At 39.0% G+C, this 15,993-nt stretch overlaps 1 protein-coding gene across 1 annotated transcript; it reads left to right on the forward strand.

The window, feature by feature from the left end:
• The first annotated feature begins 3,272 nt into the window (after nucleotides 1–3,272).
• On the forward strand, nucleotides 3,273–15,985 carry nuak2 (NUAK family, SNF1-like kinase, 2). Its single transcript, XM_036151240.1, has 6 exons — nucleotides 3,273–3,744; nucleotides 10,284–10,404; nucleotides 10,767–10,918; nucleotides 11,871–11,936; nucleotides 12,934–13,186; nucleotides 13,285–15,985. The coding sequence occupies exons 1-6, from the start codon at nucleotides 3,538–3,540 to the stop codon at nucleotides 14,313–14,315; spliced, it is 1,830 nt and encodes a 609-aa protein (XP_036007133.1). The 5' UTR covers nucleotides 3,273–3,537; the 3' UTR covers nucleotides 14,316–15,985.
• The last annotated feature ends 8 nt before the right edge of the window (nucleotides 15,986–15,993 follow it).

Genomic DNA, 15,993 nt, shown 5'->3' on the forward strand with positions numbered 1-15,993 from the left:
ATAATCATGGCCTATGAGAGATCTTTTCCTTATTGAATCAACTCTTACTTCTACAAGCCATCAAAAGCCATAAAAACCTATAAAGTAATTGATGAATCCTATTCAACCTAAATTCATAAGATTTCATTTGAAAGAGTCACATTTATAGTCAGACAGATACTAATTAATATTAAAGTATTGCCCCATCCCATCAACCGTATTCTTTTTTGCAAGTGCTGATGATGTGATTTTTTTTTCTAGGTCATGTGTTTGTTTTGATCTGAATTTTGGTCACAACTGTGAGGCTTGTCACCAGATTCTCTTTATTTGTAGTGTTCGCATTGTACACAATGTTCCTTTGCATGCACGGGTGAATAAATGTCGGGCACATCTCTCTGCCAAAAATTGTGAAACAAACGGACAGCCTGCGGGGGGCTAACCAAGGAACAATGTGTGGATGAGCAGCTACTTTCAAAAATTTAATCTGATGACAACTGATCATAACATCCTCTCTGACACATCCATCAGCTGTACCCAAGATCATCCACTTCATACATACATGTACAGTGAACATCAAATGTAAGCACAGACTAATAATGCACGGGAGATAAAGTGATATACACACTTTTACTGTTTATGTATAATCTGTTTGATTTCATTGAAGTAGTCCAAAACGCTTAACCTACTTTCGGAAAACGGGTGACACGATGCTGACCTCTAGTGGCCGGCATCTGCAATGACATGCATCATCAAAACTTGCTCCCGTTGTATAAAAATAATAATAATTCAAAAGTATAAAACACATATTTCAGCTAACCCCATAAAGACAGCCAATAGGCAAAAAAGTATACTCCAGGAATAGAAAAAAATTCACCCCCTTGCCTTTTTACCTATTTTGTTACATTTCAAACTGTAATTTGAATCGTTTTTTTAAACCTTATTTTATGTGATCGATCTGCACAGTATAATCTAAGCTTGTGAACTGAAAGGAGAAAAGTGTACGTATGTGCATAATGTATAAGCCCTTCTTTCTGAGAAGCCACTAAAAAGTTCAGGTTTACTTGGAGCCAAAAGAGGAAATAAAACAAAACAAATATATATATACTACATACATACATATATATATGCATACAGGCATAGATATAAAAATATATATTCACATATATGTGCAGACATCTTGCTGTGATCACACACAGATCTATACAGTCAGTACAATATTGCCAAAGCTTTGTATCAAAGTAAAAATTCCCAAATTACAGTCCAGCAGTTTCAGCCCCGTTTTTTGTATTTTTTTTTATTCCCAACAAGAAAGAAAAAGGGAAAAGAGAACCCCCCTCCCTTCCCCTCTCAGCTCAAAGTCCACTTGATGGAAAATAAAACAAATGAATGTGTCATTCATCTGGTATGAAAACCCCTACTCATAAAAAAACAAAATACAGTGGCAGGCACCTTCAGATTGGCAAAACTTCCAAGTTTGAAAAATAGGAAAGAAAGCATTGCCACAAAGGAGCTTTCTAATCAAGTCAAAGACAAACTTGTTGAGAAGTGAAAATCAGGTTGTGGTTATAAAAACATACCAAAATCTTCTATTTTTTGCCGGAGCAAGCATTATCCAACTAGCATGTAGTCCCACAACAAACCTGCCAAGAGGGGTCACCAAAACTCACAGACCAGGCAACGAGGGAATTAATCAGTGAGGCAGCACAGAACACCAACCCACAGTCAAACACAGTGATGGCAGCATCATGCTGTGGGATTTGTTTTTTAGCATTAGGGACTGGGAAACAGGGCTGAGTTGAGGAAATAATGGATGGTGCTAAATACGGATTTCCTTCGGTAAAACCTTTGTCAGTCTGCCTGGGATTTGAGAATGGGACAGAGGCTCCAACAGGACACTGGCCCAAAGAAGCACCCTGCTAAACCAACATTTGAATGTTTTAAGAGTGTTGAAAAGGCCTAGTCAAAGTCCAGGCCTCAATCTAACTGAGAATCTGTGGTTAGACTTGAAGATTGCTGCTCACAAGGGAAAACGTCCAATATGAAGGAGCATGAACCATTGCCAGATGAGCTTGCCAGATGTGGCCACTTTGCGAAAAGTAGTTCTAAGTACTGACTTTAAGGGGGTTGAACACTTACACACACTGAAGTCTTTCGTTATTTTATGCCATTTGTTGTTTGCGTCACAGTAAAACAGCAAGTTAAAAAAAATACATCTTAAAAGTTGTAGGCTTCTTCTATAAAATTATGCAAACTCTGAAACAATTTGTTTTAACTCCAGGGTGTGAGGCAGCAAAACATGGAGAATGCTAAGGTATGCAGGCCACTTTATATATAAATATGTATATTGGGGAGCATTTTCTCCCACATCAGGGGTGTGTTCATAAAACAAAACAGGACAAGTTCAGACTGCAACGAACAAAAGGTCTGCAGAGTGGGCTGACTTTCCCTCTGTTATGGACTTGTAGGCTACAGGTCAAGGGGTCATAAAAGAGTAGCCAACATCTCTGCAGACCCCACACATCCTGGACACAAACTGTTTAGACTTTTACTTTCAGGTTGTGCTACAGAGCGCTATTTAAAGAAAGCATTCACCACGGACAGTTTCTTCCACCAGGCTGTCAATGTGACGAACACTTAACAGTCAGCGTCCAGATGGACACCGTGCTTATGTGCTGCCATCCAACCATGTCTACCTCCTTTGTGAAAACACTGTTTATGTGAATATGAATAAAAATATTTTGTTTCCCTTTTTACATATTTACAATTAAAATATTATGTTGTAAGTAAAGTTGAATCAAAGTGAAACTCCTGGTTTGTTTTCGCACACCTGGCAATCAAAGTTGATTCCTATTAAGAAAAATGCTTCTTTTACTAACATCATGTTCAAGGTGTTACCACATTACGAAACAATCTGTAGAGTGGGATGTGTTAAACACATATATATTTCAGAAAACATTATAAATTAGAAAATGGGGAGGAGCTGAAATCTTATGAGACCCATTTCCTAAATTAAACGCTGTCAAATTGTGAGTGGCGTTTGTTCTATAAACCTGCGCGTCCCGATTGCAGGAGGAACCACTGAGAAAACAGCAAAGGATATAATATATATATTTTTTTAAATCAAGTAATTTGAAATAAAACATGATCTATGAAGATATACAAAACAAAAGAAATGACGCTGATAAAAGAGAAAGAAATGCTTGGGGCACGCCAGCAAAAACAAATCCAACGCTCCTCCGTCACCTGGAACGCCTCCTCCTCCGCGGCTCGACGTGTGGGTCTGCGGGCGGTGCTCCCTCTCTCTCCTCCCCTCATACATGTGGCGATGCGTCTGCTGCCCACAGAGCACCGAAACGCCTCCGGCTCTCTGTCGCCTCATGTTTCTCTTTCTGTCCTCGGAGTTTGATCAGAGCAACCCGGGGAGAGCAGACCTTTTAGTTTTATGTCAAACCGAGCCAGGGAGAACCGCGGCGGCTCCGCAGACTCTGGAATGCGCCACAGGAGCGACACCTGCGCGCGTCAGTAGGCAACAAAGACCCCACCGCGGCGCGCGTCAGCATGGACGCCTCACGCGCCGACTGTTTGGCACCTGCCGGGCCGCTTGCGCCCGATGAAAACGCTTCGTCCCAGCTGCCCGCGAAGAGGCAAGCCGTGAAGAGACACCATCACAAACACAACCTGAAGCACAGGTACGAGTTCCTGGAGACCCTGGGCAAAGGGACCTACGGGAAGGTGAAGAAAGCCAAGGAGAGGTCTGGGAGACTGGTAAGATACAGCAGGTCGTGTTCTTCTGTCTTAGATGGCTTTTGTGTCCACACCAGGTTTGCAGCCTGGCTCAGATCAGTGTCCCGATCGCCACCTGTTGTTTACAGGTAGGGGGGTATTTTTAGGCGCCTGCCATCAGGTAGTCTACGTTTTGATTTTAGGGTAAGAGAGAAAAGCGACGGAGCGCAGGTTTCACTTTAGGGAAATGGTGCGGCGTGTACCTAGAATGTTAGATGCGTGTTTTGAAAGATCTGCTCTTATTTTCTACATTTATAATAATATTAATAATAATAATGCAATAGACAATGGCATTTTAATGTGTTTATGTATTTTGTACAGCACTTTGGTCCTTTTGGTAATTTAAAGTGCTTTATTAATAATGTTGGATGGAATAATAATGATAATAATAATAATAATAAACAACAGAATTGCAAACATGCAATGGTCTAAGCCAAACTTGGCTCTTAGAGCCACATGCGGCTCTTTGGCCCCTTGTTGGTGGCTCTCATTAAGCCAATTACATTTTTTGTTTTAATTATCAAGGCAATAGGAAAGTGTTTCTAGCAGGTCTTCGGTGTGGTTTTATGCAATATTTGCTTAGAATATGGACAACAGACGGGCACCAATTGTAACGGGCTCAATCAGCTACCCTTATTATACAAACTAAAGAGGGCTGTGTGTGTGTGTGTGTATATATATATATATATATATATATATATATATATATATATATATATATATATATATATATATATTTTGATAGATTTTTGTTCAAAACCATGCAAATAGAAATGCATTTTAGTTTTATTTCCATAACTTTTAAATTTAAAAAAGTCATTTAGTCCATGTCCTATTTATCAAACCAAAATCTATTTTTGTGGCTCTAGACAAATGTTGTTTGGTAGCAGCAGGGGCAAAAATGGCTTTTTGGATAGTAAAAGTAACAGACCCCTATCGTAGCCTTGAGTCTTCACCAGTTCTTTCAGTGGGCCAATCACAACATATTTCCTTTTATACTCCCACAGAAGGGAAATCAGGAGCCGAATTTGGCAACAGTGCAAGTGGCATTGTTTTCCAGTGGTATAAAGTGAAACCTTTCCAAACGACTGAAAGCTAGTTTAACAACGTCACTTTAATTTTACACGCACATGTGAGTCATACCTGAAAGGCATTGTGTTGGACTGACAAAAGCAGTTTTCCCCTTAAGCAATCTTTGACAGGAAAGTTAGAAAATTTCTTTTGAAGTTCCTGATGCAGGAGGAGGGGGATGTTCAAAACTCTCCTTTCAGGTAAATCCCATTTCCTCATGAGGGGAATTGAGAGGCATTTAAAAGAAAGTTGAGTAAAGGAAAGAAAACGCTTAAAAGGTCATAGGATACGTCTTTAGTAAATTATACCTCTTAATACGCAATATCCCTAATATTGTCTGACCGGTTCTGCTCTCAGTTTTACATAAAACTTGTACTTGTTTGATTTATGTTCATTCCAGTGGTTGGATGAAAAAAACTAAACATGTAAATATCTGCATGACTGATTTTTGACCACATAAAAGAATAAATGTCTCGTAATTCAATTTAATATTTTCTATTTTTAAATGAAAGTCAAGTAAACATTTGGCTTCTGTTAACCATTATTAAATATTGATGAACAAAATCCAATTACCAAAACATGCGTTGATTCTTAAAATTGACAAGAGGGGTTAAAAAGTCAATACTGAAAAACTGAAAAAACAAAAACGGTCTCTGTGTTTTTACAGTGTAATGTCCTTTTTAATGAGATTTCAGGGAAGGCTGCAGAGGCCCGCTGGTTGTCACCATAAAGTTTATGTTGTGTATTTAATAACATTATGACTGTAATATCAGTGACTCATTATCTTTACAGTTGTTGGAATAATTATTGCTTTTGTTAGTCATTTTCACTACTATCTAATTTAGATACACATTTGTTTTGAATTTTTGTGTTCTTAGTGGTCATATTTTTATTCAAGCTGATCACAGTCAGTATCTCATACAGACCCATGCCTGTTTTGAAATACTTTATGTTGAATTGAGAATTGAATAACCATTCAGATGGGACTGCAAATGCGTAATTCAAAGCCTGATTTGTTTTTTCATGAAATGCAAATCACAGTGCAAATAATCCACGGCCAAAACGACATCATGAGTGAAAGCAGGGAACTTCAATGGTTTCGATTCAATGCTTTCGAAATAGAAAGTGGTAAAAATGACAGACTAAGCTAAACAGTTGTGTCTATCTTATCAGATGTTTTTGCCTTTAAAAGATAGTGTTTGGTATGAATCAAACCTGTTTCATCTCAAGGAAGCAAGGATCGGGAATTTCCCTTGAATTCTTGCTGCAGACATGTAGGGATTCAAGTTCAGTCTTGTCTACACACCCTGCTCTTTCAGTCCGACCTGATTTACCGCTGAACGGTTCTCATAAGACATGAGTTGCTGTCTGAGATTCAACCCTTCAGTCAGCCTTCTGTCACAGCTTGCCTTGGGCCCTTTCCATAATAAATCAATTCAGCTTAAAGAGAAGTGTCTGAGCTAACGCCAGCCAAATAACAACACCAGATGGAAATGAACAAGACATTAATTACATTGTTTTCATTTACCTGCCTTTCACACCCCCATGTAATGTGTGGTTTGACAGTGACAACACAATGGATGGCTGTGTCTCACATATTATGTCGCTGCTGCTTTTATTGTCTAAGTGCATATATTTGATTATATAATCCTATTTAGATAGGGGGTCATGTGAACTGTCCCCTCATCACATGCCAGGAAGTCTGTATTGAATTTTTAAAGTTCTAAATAAGATTTGGTTTAATTTCATGAGATTTTTTTTATGTTGAGATTTACAAAATTGCATAGAAACTACCCTATGGTGTTTCAGTGTGCTACAAATATTTTGACCTATGGCAGTAAAAGGATTTGCATGAAACCGGTGAAAGGATATCAGTTCGCCTCGACTTAAGGTCAGAGATTAGAAAAGACTGAGTGGAATTTTTAGTAACTCCATGTCAATTGTGCACCGAGAAGCACTTCTGATAACGGTTAGGAGACGGTTCAGTTTGCTGTGGGACACATGCAGCTTATTTAGAGTATCATCAAAGCAGCCTCAATATAGTTTTTGACACAAAACTCCCAGAATAAGCTGTTTAATGACAAGACAAAATACAATGTGTCATATAGTCTTAGTGCTGTCCAAATAGAAACGACCTTAGTACTTATTCCTAAGCTAAGAAATAGTTTTGAATATTGTTATCATGGTTAAACCGGTTAGCTTTGCTAAATAGCTTTATAAAATTCTCAAATTTTCATTTCTACCGAATTAATGATGAATAAAAATACTTTTTTGGCTCTTTCTGACTTAAAACTATATGCAATGCCTGTGAACTGTAGATGATTTAATATTTCTTCTTACACCTTTTTAAATATCTTGATTAATTTAGTTATTTTTTTCTGCTTTAAACAATTTAGAGCAGGAGGACTTTAATGTCACAAAAAGTTGGAAAACCTTTGCATTACACTATATTGACCCACAAACGGTTTAATTTACAAGAAAAAAACTCCAACCCATAATTTGTAGTGCTATTTTATATGTGAGCAGAAAGGTTTCTAATCAATGTATTAGCTTTTTCCTATTTTGCGACTTAAATTCTTTTTATAATACTAAAATTGTACTTGTACATTTTGCAAACTAAAGTACAGAATAATATTTTTGTTAAATGTACTGTCAGGTTTGGTGTGTAACTGAACACTGACCTTTTGGCATCTTAGTTAGCTACTTGTTAGCATGCTACATTAGCTTTTCACATTGAGCTAAAAGAGCTAACCAGCATTTAAGACAAAAAACTCACTAGATGTAAAAGATTAAGTCTACTTTCTGTTTACAATGTTCTTCTGTTTATGTTATCTGTTATTAATCAATCCAGTTAATGTTTGTTTAGAAATCCAACCTTTTTTTTATATCTCTGTGTCAGTTGGTACACCTAGCTAGTAGCTGTGAGCTAGTTAGTGGTGGCTATTTATGTTCATGGATTAAGGTTTTGATTTTTGTGTATATTTGTAGGCAATATTGAAAATAAAGCCATACTGCTTAATTATTTCAATATTTTTCTACAGCTCTTCTCAATTTAGGAACCCTGAACTCTAGATCACCAAACATGTTGGCTAGATTTCATGGGAATTTTCTGGTTTTGGGAAACTGTTTTGTTTTAAAAGAAAAATCTTAGGTCCTACTGTGTCGTGCTGTTTGATTATAAAGCATTTTAATGTAGACACGATTGGACAAATGTTAGCGTAGTGACTTAAATTGACTATGACAAATCGTATTTTCTGCAGTGCCAATGTTATAGCTATACATTTTTTATAATTCACGTTTGTGATAATGTTTTATTAAATGTGTGCTGTCAGGTTAAATTTGTAACAACAGGTAAAAAGTTTTTGATATGCTTCCTAATATTAGATGTCAGAGTTAGCTTTAGGCTTGCCCATTGCCGATGTAAAAGACCGCCATAGGCTCCTGACTGCAGCCATCACCTTATAGCACGAGTTACACCAGCATTTAATTTCCCTTTGGGATTAATAAAGTATTTTTAAACTGAATTGAATTAAATGAGAAACTTTTTGAATTATTTATTTTTCAATTAATTATAGTTTATCTCTAAACCAAGTCTCTTTTTCACTGGCTCACAGTTAGCAGGTTATTGTTGGCTTTCTTGTGTTTGTATGTTAAGTTTATGATTTTGTGTGTATTTGTACAAAAACCCGGTGTGAAGTTTAAACATTTTAACCCCTGGCTGTGTATTGCGTCAAGGAGATTGGCCTCTAACAAAGACAGCACACAGTCTGAAAACCTCCACAGGGGTGTGAGGTCGTCACGAGTGGGATTTTACACCCTCTGAAAACTATGCTAACAAACGCAGGAAATGGCCAGTTCCCAGAATCAGGAAAAGGAGTATGGTGTGAATACTGAGCTGATTATGGAGAAAGCATCCACGCCAGACAGTCTGACTCAACGACAAGAGACTGCTGTGTGTCAAAAGTGATTTAATAAGTCGCTGCTTTACTCATTCTCCTGAGTCTGCAGCCTTGAGGGTTTAGAGATAAGCAGAGAAAAAAGGAGGACACCCCACCGGCTGGGCCATCTGCCGCCTCATGACACCCTTGAAGCTTTGGGTAGACTGATGACGCACATAGAGGAATCCCAGGCATCTGAGCTGCAAATATATATATATATATATATATAACTGTGACATACAAACACAAATACGGCCCTGTCAGTAAAAACGGACCAAATAATTTCAATTGTGATCTTCCTCTATGGGCATAACAGAAAACAATGGTAGACAGTTCTTGTTGGGTTTTTTTTTTTTTCTTTCTTGCCTAAATATTCAGCATTGTGTTGACTCTGTCTTGTTAGAAACACCACTGCAGAGTTTTTGGTTCACTGCACTTTGCTGTTGGTCAAGAAATTCAGTCATGAAATGAGGGCTTACTTGCAGATGCTCATTTGGCCCCTTTGGCAATTTGTACCCCTATTTTACATGTAAGAGTTGCCATGTTTACTATAAAATATGACAGATTATGCTCCTTGAAACAAAATAATTCATAAAACCATATCAAACATCCCCATGGTGGGTACTAATTGAGGCTGGGTTGGTACAAAAATGTATGTTTCTATTTTGTTTTTAAATTGAAGATTAGTTTGAAACATAGCTTTGACTTTGTCATATAATATTGCAAATTGGAGATAATGTTGGTAAAACTGAGGTAAATATCTTGCCCAGAACACTTTTCATGGTAAATTATTACCCTGCTTTGGTTTCGCTTGTGATTACAATAGGTGCTGCCCCAGTTCTCATAGATTGTCATTAGTCATGGGCATGACATTTCCACTGTATCAAAACCTTGAATAAATATACACAACTTTCACTGTCTCCTTGAAAAAAACTGAGATTGAAAACAAAATGCATAACATGAAACAATAGATTTTAAGTTAAGCAGTATTTAACTATAGTACTGTAATGTTAAAGCAGTGTTGCCTTTAACAGGGCTCTTTGCTTTACTGTGACTGTTTTTATCATAGCTGGACATTTTCAAAGCAAATCAATTGGTCTTTAAGTATGAGAAAAACAACAGTTGCTTTCCTTTTGCCAGCTGCCCGGCAGTTGGCAGCAACAGGTTGGGGAGGGGCAACGCTGCATTATTCTTTGCTTTATACAGCTTGAAAAATAGCTTACGCTGACACTTACTCTTAACTTGGCCAGCCAGGCCAATGCTACGCATTATCCATGTTCTGCACATTTTCTCACGTGTTTTTGAAAGCACGAATACCGCGGGAACTCATCTTGCAGGCAAGATTAACTTTCTCTGGGCTCTCATTAAAAGGAAACCATAGGGAACAGTGTGATGGTAAATCTTTGTCCTATTTAGAACTGTAACTTTTTACAACTTGACTTAAAATCTTATATTCTTAGTTATTTAAAGTCAAATTTTTATTCAAGCATTTTGTTCCACTTTTCTTTGTAGGTGGCTGTAAAATCAATCAGAAAGGAGAAGATCAAGGATGAGCAAGACTTGATTCATATCCGGCGAGAAATCGAGATCATGTCCTCGCTTTGTCATCCCCATATCATAACTATTTACGAAGGTAAGACATTTTATACTAATACTTTTGAAAGTTTAGATTTACTATGTCCCTTTCAGACCTCCCTTCTGTAAGAAAAGTGATGTGTGGAAAAAGGACGTCTGGCTATTAGACCCAGAGGTTAACAGTTTAGTCACAGAGGTGTTTGTGTTGAAGACCCAGTTATACAAGCGCTCATACGCTGTCAAACCCCAGAGGCTCTGCGAGATAATGTGTTTGACTGTTTCGTCCTCCGTCACTAATTGCCTCTTTTGAGATGGCTATTATCAGTGTTTCTTCTTTCCTGTTATAGAAATCTGTAACACAGAATCTTAGTGTCATGATTAAGAAAAGGCTCATCTTCTGCTCTTTTTTTTTTTTTTTAGTTTTTGAGAACAAGGACAAAATTGTGATAGTGATGGAGTACGCCAGCCAGGGAGATCTGTACGACTACATCTGCGACAAGAAGAACCTCTCTGAGCGAGAAGCCAGGCACTTCTTCAGGCAAATCGTATCTGCTGTGCACTACTGCCATCAGGTAAGGCTGTTTTACCCCTTAACAACACAATATCAAGCGGTTTGCTGAAGGTGGAATTTTGTTTTAGCCATTTATTTTTGCACCTTCGTGCCTAACTGTGCCGAGACCCAGTAAGGTGTTATAAATTTTCCAGGGGCAGTACCACCTCCAAAGTTACATAATGAGCATTATTCACTGTCATCGTGGAGCTCCGAACAGGGAGGCTGTGAGAACGATGCAGGGGGAAATGAGCAGAGCCAGCGTTCGGGCTGCAGGCCAACTCTCCTGGCGCACACACGCATGGTCTAACAGTTTAACGAGGGTGTGAATGACCAGAGAACCGCTCCCTGAAAAACACACAACAGTTAGTTGTTTCTGAGGTCCAGACTTGGAGCAGAACGGTGACATTTAGGGTTTACTATATTTTAGTGCAAACAGTCTGCACTTTGGACTGCATTCACAAATGTTACTGTGTTAATTGCCCTGCCGTAGACTGGCAGCCATCTGTTTTATTTCACTTTTTATGGGGTTCTCGTCTCTTGTTAAATATTTTATCTGCCACGCTTGCATAATGTGAAAAGTCATCTACTTTTACATTTATAGCCTAAAACATAAGCATAAAACATTCTCTTTTTTTATATAGTTGCATTTGAGATGTAAATAAATACAAAAACACTCTTAAATGCAGCATCCTACAGTTTATTAAACACAGCAGAGTGTTTTTTCTTCCCCCCTTCCTTCAAAGGAAACTAATTTTAGCCAAAGTTATTCCCCCCTGCAGAGCGAAGGACAAAAAAAAAACATAGCTGACATACTTGAAGAAAATGTTCAGTTTGAAAAGAGAGTAAAGAAAATAACCCTTTTAATGTAATGTAAATATTTTAATGTTACCTGATGTGCAGCATTGAAGGTCAAGCACATTTTTATACTGAAAATATTTTTACATTTTTAACATCTTTGTATTTCCTCCTAGAATGGAATAGTACACAGGGACCTGAAACTGGAGAATATTTTACTAGATGGCAACGGCAACGTGAAGGTATGCACACTGCGTTCACACTCCGGTATTATTCACACACAAGAACTCATGAAAGTTCGGAAGATTTTACCAGCATTTTTGTCTCTTATACCATAAAAAATGGGCAATTTCTTGCATAATTAAGACTTTTTCTTACTTGCGGTGGCTTTTAAAATAGCTTATACTGCTGTCAAATTACCATGTTCTACAATTTAACTGACAAACAAACAAATCAGTAAGAGGGGGAAATTGTAAATTTTAAAAAGGGGAATACCTAGTTGCACAAGTGTGCGAACCCTTTGTTTTATGCACTATTTTATTCAAATTCAGTCTTCTTCTGAGTTTACTCCTCCCATCAAATTAGAGCGAATCTGGCTAGCCATGGTGGCTGAAGGAGCAATCTTCGGTACTATCCTCATGTCTAGTTTTTATTAGTAAAGCGGCAGTGCAAAGGCCCATATTTTTTTTTATATTTTTTTCACTACATTCCGAAAAGGAATGTTTAGTACAATAAAACAAAACTGGACATTACCAAAAGAGCAAAAAAAACAACAACACAGCAACACATGGGGGATAGTAGCATCATGATTTGGGGTTGCTGAGGTTTCTGTCAGGTATGAACAGTTCCAGATATGAGTCAGTTTGGATACCATGTTAAAGAGGTGCTTTAACATAGTATTAATATTTAAGTGTGTGCACACTTGTGCAACAATGTTATTTCCTTTTTTTTTTATTCATGCTTTACCCCAATTGTATTTTTTTGTTGACTTATACAGGATGTATGTCACTTTAAATGTGGAAAACGTGTTAAAAATATTTATATCGGACTCATGTTCATACTTTACAACTTAAACTTTTCCACTTTAACAAAGGTTGTGCACACTTTTGAGATTCGCTGTACATATTTCTTTCTTTAAATAATGTTATCTTGAATAATAAGTCATTTCTGTAATGATATAGCCATTAAATGGTAATATACTGGATATTTGAAGTGATCTTGTGACCTGTTTTTGTTCAGATTGCCGACTTTGGGTTGTCCAACCTCTACCACGGGGATGAATTTCTTCAGACCTTTTGTGGCAGCCCTTTGTACGCTTCCCCAGAGATCGTCAACGGACGGCCGTATCGCGGGCCCGAGGTGGACACCTGGTCTCTGGGCGTGCTGTTGTACACGTTGGTTCATGGTACCATGCCGTTCGATGGACTCAACCACAAAATCCTGGTCCAGCAGATTAGCACAGGAAACTACCGGAAACCAAGCAAACCTTCTGGTATGTCTGAAGCTATTCATTTGCACGTGTAATCTTTCATATCCAAGTCCAACTTGAGCACTGGTCCTACAGTTGTTTTCCTTCTTTTGCTCTCGCAGATGCGTGTGGACTCATTCGCTGGATGCTCATGGTGAATCCCGAGCGCAGGGCTACAATCGAGGAGGTCGCGGGACACTGGTGGCTCAACTGGGGCTACCAGCAGCCTCTGCTCTACGAGAGGACAAACAGTTTGACAGAACAAACCACTTCGCTCGTTTCCTCATCCACGTCAAACCCCACAGGGCTGGCCACTGTCGCTAGCTGGCTGCGCCGTACATCCAGACCTTTACTGGAGAATGGCTCCAAGATGCGCTGCCTGCTCCGCTCGCAGGTCGGCGGAGCCGACGTGGTCCGACAACGCTCCCTGCGAAGGTCTCAAAAGGAGAATAACGTCTCCCAGACAGCTAACGAAGCAAGCACTGACTCTCGGCCCTGTAAGGGTATTCTAAAGAGACGGAATAGCATAAAACAGAAAGCGATAAATGAGAACCCAACCGAGGGTCCGGTGAATTCACAGAACATTTCTAATATCCCTCCTGCTGCGGTGCTGCCTCGTAAAGGCATTCTAAAGAAACCCGTGGAGCAAGAGTCGGGGTATTTCTCTTCTTCGCCCGAACACAGTGACTCTGGCTGGGTGGCGCAAACTAAAGAGTGCCCTTCAGCGCCAACCTACAGGAAGGGCATCCTCAAGCGAAATGGAAAGTTCTCTTCAGGTGGGCTCCAAGAGTTTGGCTCTCTGGATCAGCTGGCAGCTTCTTTACCAAGAGAGGCCAACCGGTCCAGACCAAGCGGGGCCATCAGCGAGGACAGCATTCTGTCCTCGGAGTCCTTCGATCAGCTCGACCTGCCGGACCACGCGAGACCCCCAGCACAAGCGGACAAACCGGCCAAAACTAGCATGAGAGGCAGCGTCTCTGCAGACAATCTGTTGGACATAGCCGAAGACAGGATTCTGGCTGACGGGGTGCTGAGGCCGTGGGACTGTTACGGGTCTGGAGTGGCCGACAGTGCCTTCTCCATCAGCGACTGCGATAATGTGACGGAAAGTTACAAACGGGCCGTGGCCATACGGGGATCTGCAGCAAGCTAAGGATCGGCCTTTCAAAAAGGGGACAGATTGAGATCGTTGAGGACATGATGGCCGAGACGGGGGTTCTGGGAATGCCGGCGCACTCTCCCCATCAGGAAAACTTGAAGAATTACACCGTACCAAAAAAGGGCAGACATGCCCCAAAAGATCAGAAAATATTTTAGATGATTAATGAAATTGCATTTAGAAATTAGACATTTTTATTTAATCAAAACAGAGCTAAGGATAAAGTTAACCTACCTACAAAGATTTTGAGGAGATGAGCGCTAAAGCTGAACATTTCAGAGCTCTAATATTCAAATAAGAGTGCCTAATGACTTTGTCTCAAGTTTTAGCCAAAACTATGTTTTGGTGAAGGTATTTCAAGAGGTCGATTGGGATTTTTTTATTTTTTTTAATTGTCTGATTATAACAAGTGTTTGATCATGGCCTACCTTCTCACATTTATGACAGTTTATTGCTTTTGATTTACAAAGTCTGTCTTTAATTGCCGTCAGTGTGCGTCTACACAGTTTTGACCCATTTAAAGTTCAGCTTTGTGATCACGACGTAGACGAGTCGGGTTAAATGTTTAGGGTCACTTGTGTGTTGTATCAAACTCCAGATTTCACTTTGTGTGAGCTAATGTTTTGTTGACCAAAAAAGAAAAATGTGCTCGTTTGTTGGGGTGTTTTCAAAACCAGGAAGTGCCAAGATTATGTTTGCCTGTAAGTGAAACCTAATCTCAGTGTTTTTGTTTTTTAATGGGGTTTTTTAAATAACTTGTTTGGATAATGACTTGAAGAGAAATAATTACCGGGCTCAACAGGTGTAGCCGGTCAAACCTGCTCTTGCCTCCGGTCTTGCACTAATGCAAATGAGCAGAGGGCGTTTTGACCGTGTGAGTGCATGCGGCAGGTTCTAAGAAAGGGCGAGGCTTGTTTGGTCTTTATTTGTGGCACGGGATTGAATAGAAACGTGCGGGTATGTTTCTGCAGCGGAGCATTGACTGCAAGCTAGTCTGCATTCAGCTGTTTAACTTATACAAGGGTAAACTTGAAATGAATAACCATATATGCAGACGACTTTTTGCTTTTTTTAATTTATTTAAACCTAAACATTTTGGACTCCTTGCATATCAGCCTGGCTCTGGACAATATTGTGTATGCTTCTCTTTTTTTTGTTGTTTTTAAAAGAGCAAGAGAGATCTTAGTATCTTATTGTCTGGTTAAAAAAAAAAAAATATATATATACAAAGCGCACATGTTGGCTTATTCTATTGGTATTAAATTAGACCTGGCCGAGACATCTCTAAATTTTAAAGCTGCACGTGTATACTGCTGTTAGGGTAAAAAAGAAAAACCTTTGTCTTTAAATGAATGTGCAGGTTTCGTTTTAGCTCATCGGCAACAGGCCACCTGCACACGTACTCAAGAGATCTTGTTTCAACTGGAAATTATAGGAAAAACAACTCTACAAAGATGGTTTCGCTGAATAGTTTACCATACGTGAGCATTTTTTTTTTCCATTTTGTCTTTTCCCTCTCTTCAGATAAGGTGAAAGGTTGTAGGCTCTGTTCATGCCTTTTATGATGTCTGTGTTTGCCAAAGTTTTTCTGGCTTATCATTGGTTTGTTTGATCTACATTCCTGGGATAAAGAAATCAATAATTAAAAAAAAATAATCAAAGAACTCAGTTA

This window comes from Fundulus heteroclitus, chromosome 20 (genome assembly GCF_011125445.2).
Source record: "Fundulus heteroclitus isolate FHET01 chromosome 20, MU-UCD_Fhet_4.1, whole genome shotgun sequence".
Classification (NCBI taxonomy): Eukaryota; Metazoa; Chordata; class Actinopteri; order Cyprinodontiformes; family Fundulidae; genus Fundulus; species Fundulus heteroclitus.

Bases quoted from the DNA above. Each gene is read 5' to 3' on its own strand.
- nuak2 (XM_036151240.1), top strand. From the start codon at position 3,538: ATGGACGCCTCACGCGCCGACTGTTTGGCACCTGCCGGGCCGCTTGCG. The intron at 10,919-11,870 runs GTAAGGCTGTTT...ATTTCCTCCTAG, and splicing joins CTGTGCACTACTGCCATCAG to AATGGAATAGTACACAGGGA. The intron at 11,937-12,933 runs GTATGCACACTG...GTTTTTGTTCAG, and splicing joins ATGGCAACGGCAACGTGAAG to ATTGCCGACTTTGGGTTGTC.